The sequence below is a fragment of the Populus trichocarpa genome, chromosome 12, assembly GCF_000002775.5.
Source record: "Populus trichocarpa isolate Nisqually-1 chromosome 12, P.trichocarpa_v4.1, whole genome shotgun sequence".
Taxonomy (NCBI): Eukaryota; Viridiplantae; Streptophyta; class Magnoliopsida; order Malpighiales; family Salicaceae; genus Populus; species Populus trichocarpa.
The window spans coordinates 9900649-9909843 of NC_037296.2; the positions used below are offsets into that span (position 1 = coordinate 9900649).

Genomic DNA, 9195 nt, shown 5'->3' on the forward strand with positions numbered 1-9195 from the left:
GTGTCTCTGATGGAAGCACCATCTTGCGGGGGTGTATAAGAGTAAAGGAATAAGTTCCCTGTATGTATCAAATACATCCACACCAGCTGCAAATCTCCATCAGCTATGACTCCACGTATAGTTAGGATATCTGTTTCCTTATTCTCAAGACATTTGGTTTCCTTCTTTGTGTGTAATTCTTCTTTCGTATTCTGATTGTAATTCTCATTGTAATCTCTATATAAAGCACACTGCAATACAAACAATGTATCTTTTCATAAAACCCTACACAATATTGGATTGATTGAGAATTGAGCTGTATAATTTGTCTTGATTTGCTTTCTAAGGGGTTATCCCGATCTCATAACCTAGGTTTAATAGGTTAACCTAAGTTGATTCGACTCAGATTTTTGTTGAATTTTATTTTTAATTTTATCCTTCAACATTCAGTTGATTGAGAATTGAGTTTAATAATTTTTTTTTCTATAGAATTATCAGGGTCTCATAACCTAAATAGTAGATTTAATAGGTTAAATTGAGTTTATCCATGTTGATATAATATATTATTATTTTAATATTTTAATTTGAACTATGGAATGCATTGAAGGTCAAAACAAAAGTTTTACAAGGATTAAATAAACATATTCATATATAAATAATTTTATTGAGCATGGTTTTAATCAATTTAACTTGAGACCATCACCTTATCAGAATTTAACTAATCTATTTAGGTTAATAAATTTAATGAATTTAAATAAAATAAATCCAGTAAAGCATTAAACTATTCAAGTAGTAGTTATATATTGAATCCTCCCATAGAACAAATGGAATACATGCGGCTAAACCAATGTGCTCCTCCATGCAACATTTTCTCTTCCAATTTTTTAATCCAAGAGCTGCTTTGATCGAGCAAGAAGCCATCATAAAATGTTCAGTTGTAATTTTTAAATTATAAATCTAAGTCCGTTGTAGCCTAAACTGCACTTAACATTCCAAAAGGCTTTAAAAATAAATAGTCAATCATGATAATGATAATATATATATATATATATATATGTAAATTTAAAAACTATTTTAATTTTTTTAATTAACGTGGGTGTCCGGACCAGTTTATGCGTACCTTAACTAATCCCACGAGTCTTGAAATTAACAACTATATAAACCTTTAGTGACTATTATATTAGTATTTATAGAGCTTGAACATGAAATCATATTAAATAAATAACCTTTTAAAGTTTAAATTTTAAATAAAGTGAGCATGATTTGTCCAATTGGAGAACTAATGAGAATGATTTGTTCTTTCTAATTTTTTATTTTGAGTGAACATAGAATTGGATAAGAATGAACTCTGTTTACAAGGACTTTTCAACTCTAATTGCGAAAAATTAAACAGAAAACAGTTCGTCCAAGATTAAAATCAAGATAGACTTCTGGAATGATTTGACCTTGTAAAGAATGCAACCCACAACTCAAGATTTTATTTATTGGAGATGGAGACTAATATTTATTTATTTTTATACTTTTATTGCAGCTGTGATAAAGATAATATGTAATTATTTTTTAAATTTAAAATTTAAATTAGCTTTCAAAAAATTTAATAAGATATATATATTTTTTAAAAATCGCAGCTATTTTTATAAACATGTTTTTAACTGGTCTAATATTTATTTTTTTGTATTACAGTGCTAATTTGAAGAAAAAAAATGGTTTACTTGGCTCTTGGGACGTTAAAACGTTCTGGCTGAATTCACTTGATTCGAACATTTATATGCTTACTGGCAATGGAGTATTTAATATTGTCTAAAGCTTATCTTTTTTGAGAATCGTGTCATCCTTATCTCCGAAACCAAACGATCTTGTCAATGTCTTTGTGAAGAAGTGATGAGAGTCAAAATTAGTACCACAAAATGTCTCTGCAAATCATCACTGTCACCATCACAGTATCTCGGTTTTATTCATGGAGATAAGGTGCCCACGGGGCTCAGAATTCTGATCTGGTAATCATGTCAGCCACGCATACATTCATGTATAAATATGGTATGTCCCCAGTTGACAGGTTTAATTTATTTACGTGGGCCTGGCCATCCATGAAGCACGTATCTTGCGTAAACTTGCTTCCTAAAGGAGGCAAAACGTGAGGCTAGTGCAATTTCAGGCATGCCTTCCAATCCAAGGCTCGTAAATCAGTCACGTTGGGGAAATGTACTTGTAAGTTCAGTCGCGACTGCATTCATTTAGGCTGTGCGTGGTGCCTGCCAGCATGTTTGTGCTCTGCGTTGATGAGTAAAGTACTGCAGTTAACTAGCAGCGTTAACAGGATCTCATATGAGCCATGTGAGGTGCAGATAAGGGCACATCCATATCATTGTTGGAAAAGATTTTGCAGTGTGAGAATTTTAGTTCTGTCAAATGAAACAGGTTTTCTGGAGGAGGTGCGAGGGTTAACTTGGGATTTTGGCTGTCATACATTGACATCCCACATGGTGCTAACTCATCCTCAAGAGTCAGATAGCATGGGTAGAGAGATAGATAGCTTATACCTATGGATGATGAGAATAGGCTCTAAACAAAAGGCATAGCAGCCTGTTCGTGGCAGGATCTCGATAGGGCAAGAAAACCTCCACTATTGCTAGCAGGATGCAGAAGTCTGCGGCAGTGGATCTGACTCCTGAGAGTTCTGATTGCAGAGTTCAGTTGCCGCAGATTTCTCCTAGTGTCAACTTTGATTTTCTTGCTCTTATGATTTGGAAAGCAGGATCAAAATGCTAACCATGCTGCCAGTTGACAAAACCAAGTTGCCGCAGGTTTCTCCAAGCGTCAACTTTGGTTGACCTCAAACCATTAAACAAGCAACTCACCGTTGCATCAGAAGACACATAACCACCTATAATCAGCTATTAGGTTGGTTCCTGAATGCTTCCCATAAAAATTAAAAATGAATCATTAGTAAATGCCCATTTAAACCAATATATGCTCCAGATTTTTTACAGGGTCACCAGTAGTTCATGGCAAGGACCAGCAAAGGCAACGCATGGAAGATATAGCAGGAACGGGTAATATTATTTAAACCATACAAGACAACAATCTAGTTTGGTGAAACATTGCTTATTCTGCTCAAAGTTTCAATTCAGTACACAACTCGAGTTCATTACATGACACACATTTCCATCATTTTACTATAACTGCTGTTCCGCATTTTCATTTTCAGAAAACTTGCTATTATAGCTTTGAGGGAGCCTGGTACCAACCCCATGGTTCTTCAGAGATATATCGAGTTACCTGCTTCACACTTAAGTAGTTTTCAAGTCCCCTGAGAGAAAAAGGATAGCAAAAGGAGTCAGAATCAGCACTAAGTTGATGCCAATCTAGAGTAATTTCAATAATTTATCGAGGGGAGAAAAAAGGCTGCAGACAGTTTACATCATAACCAAAAAATTCTCCATTATGCAAAAATAGAGGGAAAATGTTGGTTATGTATTCATAAAATTCTAAACGTTTGGATTTAGCTGATAAAAAATAGTCTCTTGCATATCTTTTTAAGGAAATTAGGTTCTTACCATTCTCCTAATTCACGCCCAAAACCACTGCGCTTAATGCCTCCCCATGGAGCTTGACAGAAGCATGGCTGTGAGCAATTGATCCAGACAATACCTGCCCGGAAAGCCTGCAAAATGGAGGTAGAGGAAGAAAAATTATCTCAAAAAGTAAATAATCCCTCTGAACAGATTTTGGTGTGTTATTTGCACATGATTAATTGTTAGTTCAAGTCTCACCTTGGCTACACGATCACACCTCTCTGGATCATTTGATATAACAGCAGCTCCTAAGCCATAACTGTGGGAGATCCATAGAAAGTCAGAATAAAACATACAAGAACCGAGCAGATCAGAGGAAAAAAAAACAACAAAGGAAGCAACAACAAAGATGATGAAGATAATATCCAATCCAAGTATTCAGACACGTTCATTGTCTTTATTGAGATACAAGAATAAACTTACTGGGTGTCATTTGCCAAATCGATGGCTTCATCTTCAGTACTAAATGTTTTAACACATAGAACAGGCCCGAAAACTTCTTCTCTCCAGATTTGCATGGAGGTTGTTACATCAATGATGATGGTTGGTTCAACAAAGAATCCCTTGTTTAAATGCTGACAACATATTTTTAAAAATCACTCAAATACCCCGAGAGATATAGAGACAGAGCAATCCCACCAAAAGCAGGAAATATACATACCTTGGGACGATCCCCACCACTCAAAATGGTTGCACCTTCACTCTTGGCGGTTGCAATGAATTTTAATATTTTATCATACTGCAGCAATGAAGTAAATAATTAAATTAGCAGGTTTAGTTCACCAAGAAGAGTTAATTGTTCAGAAAAGAAAATAAAATACATATACATAATGTGACTATTTGAGATCACAAGTTGAACAGCGAATTAGATATTAATTGAAACAATGATATTTTAACAAATACTTGCCTACTTACAAAACATAGTAGAAAAGTTAACTTTGTAACGAAATATCATCCCATCTGAACCAACAAAGAGAAATGGAAAATGTAGGATTTTAAAAAATACTTGCCTGCTCTCCACTGACAAGTGGGCCAAGCCTGCAACCCTCTTCGAAAGGATCAGAAATTTTAATTTTTTTGGTCCATTTGACAAGCTTGTCCAAAAATTCTGATGCAATGCTTTCCTGAAATATTAAAGCGAATAAAATCTTAAATTTTTACAAGGCTAACACATTTTAAGAAAAAAATATCATTTGATAAACTATACACTGCTGGATGCAAATAGCCAAACATTTCTTATCCCATTTTCTCACTCATAGTAAATCCAAGCTTTTAAGTGGATAAGCTGTTGCAGGCAAGTCACTCATTTACAGTTACAAGATTAGGAAAGTTGTATTAAAGTTGTATTTATTGTCCTCGGGGAATACCATTTTCTTGAAGAAACAGCTGAATTTTCAATTAATCTTCAAAGATGAAGAAGATTAGCCGCCGCTGTTAATGTTTTATAGTGACCCCAGACACCAGCAATCTCTGACTTGGAGGGAACTTTTAAAGACTTGCCTTTTGAGAAGGTTTGATAGCTCATTTGACAAAGACACATGTACCTTACAACGTTGTTTTAATGTTTGGATAGCAGCAATGTAGGGTTTCTTTTCATGCTTTGACTTGGTCACAAACTCCAAAATTTGGTTACTCTTAGCTAGATTTGGTTTTTGGTAATCTTCACAGCTCCAAGGGATCATTTATAAAACTCTTTAAGGCTGTTGGCTTGGAGTTTGGAGCAGGGTCAGTGCTGCTTCTCTATTTCAAGAAGCTAAATTCATTTTATAGGGTCTTACTAGTTCTGGGTGTAGCTAAAAGGAATCTTTAGTTCGATTCTGCTTTTCAAGGCATGCAAAATCAACCCAGAGCATAAGCTGTAAACTGCAAGGGGAAGGTGTTGGAACGTGCACAAGATGACAGTGGTAAAGGTATTGCTAACATATAAAATCCCAACTTTGGCCTCACAAGATGAAAGTGATTTGACATGCATATTAAGCACAGAGGGCATCACACTTACATGCACTAAAAGACGGGATGTTGCACTGCATATCTGGCCATTTGTCCAAAAGCAACCAAAGAGGGTCCACTCAGCCGCTGGAAGAAAGCAAGTAATCTACTATTAATAGAAACACCTGCATGATCACATACTTGCTTCCCCTATGTATTGTTGAAAAAAAAAATCTTTATAGAGTAAAAAACAAGGAATGCTAAGAGGGAACCAACCCTTATCAAGATCAACATCCTCAAAAACAATGATTGGGCTTTTCCCACCTAGCTCCATTGAAACAGGCTGACAAGATATTACAATTCACAAGCAGTGATTAGGCACAAATCAGCAAGCAGCATATAATAAGTGACAAAAAATTGTTCAGCACAAGACATACCTTGACCATTTGAGCTGCAGATGCCATTATCCTGCTCCCTGTAGCAGTGCTCCCAGTAAATGCAACCTGTCAACAACTTATTAGCAATTAAAGCAAGGTAGATATAAAACCCAAAAGTAGTACTCATCAATATCTGACTTGAAAAGGTGTCCAACAAGAAAATAATAACAGAATACTGAACCTTGTCAACATGGGGATGAGATGCCAAAGGAGCACCTGCTTCAGTGCCCAACCCAGTTAAAATATTGAGGACACCAGGGGGAAGACCAACCTCCCTACACACTTCACCCAGCTCCAAACAAGTCCTGAAATCAGAAACATCATAAATGACATGAAACGTGGCCAACCACCACCAGAATTTATGCAAGCTCCAATAAATTAAGGGCACAGACGTACACAGATGCCAGTTCAGAAGGCTTCAGTATTGCAGTGCAACCTGCGGCCAGGGCTGGAGCCACTTTCCATGTAGCCAACAATAGTGGGTAATTCCTTCAATAAAAGAGACAAGAAATAGTTAGTTTCTATAACATCTGGTTTATTATTAGAATTTAGAAGTAACAAATGAAGAGAGTCCCAAAAAACAAAAAATGACAGCCAACATGACTCCTAGAGACACCATACCATCACATTAGAGATCTTCATAAACTCAAGAATGGGATCAAGGAATTAGGTAAGATATAAAACTAAGACGTAATAATGAAGTAGCAAATAATGATGGTAGCAATGGAGCAAAATGTATTTTACAGATGTCTCATTTCTTCACCAAAAAGGATTTTGACCAGTCCTCATCGATGATTGTAAACTAAATTGGAAAGCACAAAAATAACTTCAGAGAGGAACTAAAACCATGGTTGTGTGCATTGTGAATTTAGCAAGTCGACATCTAGGTGACAATTATAAAGTTACAAGTTATAACCCAGACTACAGCATTCCAGATAGCATAGAAAGTAGAGTTCAAGTGCAACTACAAGCAGCCAGTATAACTGCAACAACACATTGCATCTCAGGATAAGTGAGAGTTAGATTGCGACAACAAATTCAATGGAGAACCGTAAAAGGTTGCTACAAGACTTGGATAGAAATAATTCATAACTGAAATCTAATAATGGAAAGCAGACTCTTCAAATAATATTCTGCAGAATTAAAGAAACCACTCTCTTGCATAGACTTCAACTGAACAATTTTAAGAGAATGATTACTATCAAAACAACATAGTACTTAAAAAACTATGATGGCACCAGTGGTCTCAACTCATAAAGGCATTTATTAGCAAGATAAAGATTATGGAAAAGTTAGAAGCTCCAGGCTCTTGAACATGCTAAGAAATTAATAAGTCACACTTCATTTTATATATTTTTTCCATGCAATGAATAGATCTTCTCAGATCCACACAATTCTTTCTTCCAGCTTCCTAATTTCCTATAATACAAAAACCATGATGTGCTTTTTTTACAGTGCTACATTCATTGACATTGGTGTAGCTGAAAAAAATGTAGAGCTTACTGGTAACGATTCATTTAAAAACATTTGACACGCCCAAGCCAGAAAAATTTTAATTACAAGAAGGTAAACATTACATAAGAAAGAAAGAAACAGGCATAAATGTATCACACAGTGATGCATCAGATACCATGGAGTGATCAGAGCAACAACCCCAAGTGGTTCTTTAAGAACAAAGCTCTTAAATGTTTCCATAGGAAGAGAAACAGGAGCTTTCTGCTTTGTATCTAAGCCTTCAGCAAGGTCCGCATAGTACTCAAAACATCCTGCAACATCATCCTGGACAACAAGAATTCCCACATAAGACAATGCACATAATACTCAACTCAATATCTCGATAGTGCCACAAGCATACCATGTCCCACAGTGCTTCATCTAGAGGTTTTCCACTATCAATTGCTTCAAGTTTTCCTAGTTCTGATTTCCTCTCTGTTATCTGCACACAAACAAAGATAAATAGGAGTTGGAACCCGGGACAAGCAGGGAAGTTCAATGGCCAACATTAAGAAAATTATTGATATAATTGCAGAAAAAAACTTCAATAACAAATGATTATCTCATACTCCATTAGAAAGAAAAACGGGTTCCATATTTGACACACATCATTTGTCATTAAAGTTTTGAATATAAAAAATGCGAGCTTCTTATTTAGTAATCCAAGAAACCATCCCTCTCAGATTTTGACTCCAAACACTACTAAATGACAGAACATAACCTTTGTAATTCCACACAACATTAACCTGATAAATGACGAAAATTTCTTAAGAACATATATAGTGATCAGAAGTAAAGCGTAGACACATAAGCAAAACAAATAGCTATATAAGAGAAGAAATTCAAAACAATGAATGTGCACAATCACAGAGAAAATTAAACAATTTAGAAATTAATTGCACGCCAACAGATAACTAACTGCAAAATAAACTTATGAATCCAAGCAAACTGCAAGGTAGGAAAAAAAATCCAAGATTATTAAGAAGTAATATATCTTGGGAGTTGCGAGTGACAAAAAAAATCAGCAAAACTGCAAATTAAACTGTACCTTAGCAGCAATAGCACGCAAATACCTGGCACGATAAGCACCTGACGCGGAGGACCAATCTTTGCCTTTGTTCCTAGAAAATGCTTTCTTAGCTGCTTCAACTGCAATCTCCACATCTTCTGCAGTGGCTGCTGGTATATCACCTGAACAAGTACCATGTTCCACAAAACCATAAAGATCAAATCTTTTCAAGGTTGCAAGTCTTTTATGAGATTCAAGATCACTGAACAACTAAAATAACTAGAACCCACAAATTTAAAGCAAGAAAAAAATTCATTAGTGACATAAATGAACGTTTTAACCCAGCAAAACACACACATACGGATATATAGTGAGTGAGTAAACTGACCGATGATCTGTTCAGTGGCAGGGTTGATAACGGGGATGCGTTTTTTGAGAACGGTTTCTCTCCATTCTCCGTCGATGAATAGCTGTCGATTAGGTAGATGGATCGCCATGTTCACTCTGACTGTGTTTCAGTGAGTTGGTTGAATATGATGCAAATGTTTCTTTTCGTGCTTTATAAAGGTTTTTGAAACATTTCATTTTTTAAAATTTTTTAATAATTTTTTATTTTGATAAATTAATTTTAAAAATAATTTTTTTAAATAAAAAATATTTTTTTAATATATTTTTAAATAAATATTATAAAAATAGTTATTTGTTGATATTTTCTGTACAAGCTCCTCGATGCTTAACTTTATTTTGCGGGAATGCATAAAGTATTAAAAGT

The 9195-nt window shown here is 35.2% G+C and overlaps 1 protein-coding gene and 1 long non-coding RNA gene across 2 annotated transcripts; one reads left to right on the forward strand and one right to left on the reverse strand.

The window, feature by feature from the left end:
- Window positions 1–1697: 1697 nt before the first annotated feature.
- Window positions 1698–3162, forward strand: LOC112323496 (uncharacterized). The gene is made up of 2 exons (XR_002976924.1): window positions 1698–2880; window positions 2959–3162. It is a non-coding gene; the product is annotated as an uncharacterized LOC112323496 (long non-coding RNA).
- On the reverse strand, window positions 3021–8959 carry LOC7484775 (aminoaldehyde dehydrogenase 2, peroxisomal). Its single transcript, XM_002318594.4, has 15 exons — window positions 8812–8959; window positions 8463–8605; window positions 7776–7856; window positions 7551–7699; window positions 6317–6409; window positions 6102–6225; window positions 5921–5986; window positions 5760–5826; window positions 5554–5630; window positions 4565–4678; window positions 4216–4293; window positions 3978–4129; window positions 3753–3813; window positions 3537–3643; window positions 3021–3289 (listed from the first exon to the last, which is right to left on the reverse strand). Exons 1-15 carry the CDS (start codon window positions 8918–8920, stop codon window positions 3199–3201), a joined length of 1512 nt encoding a protein of 503 aa, XP_002318630.1. The 5' UTR covers window positions 8921–8959; the 3' UTR covers window positions 3021–3198.
- Window positions 8960–9195: the final 236 nt, after the last annotated feature.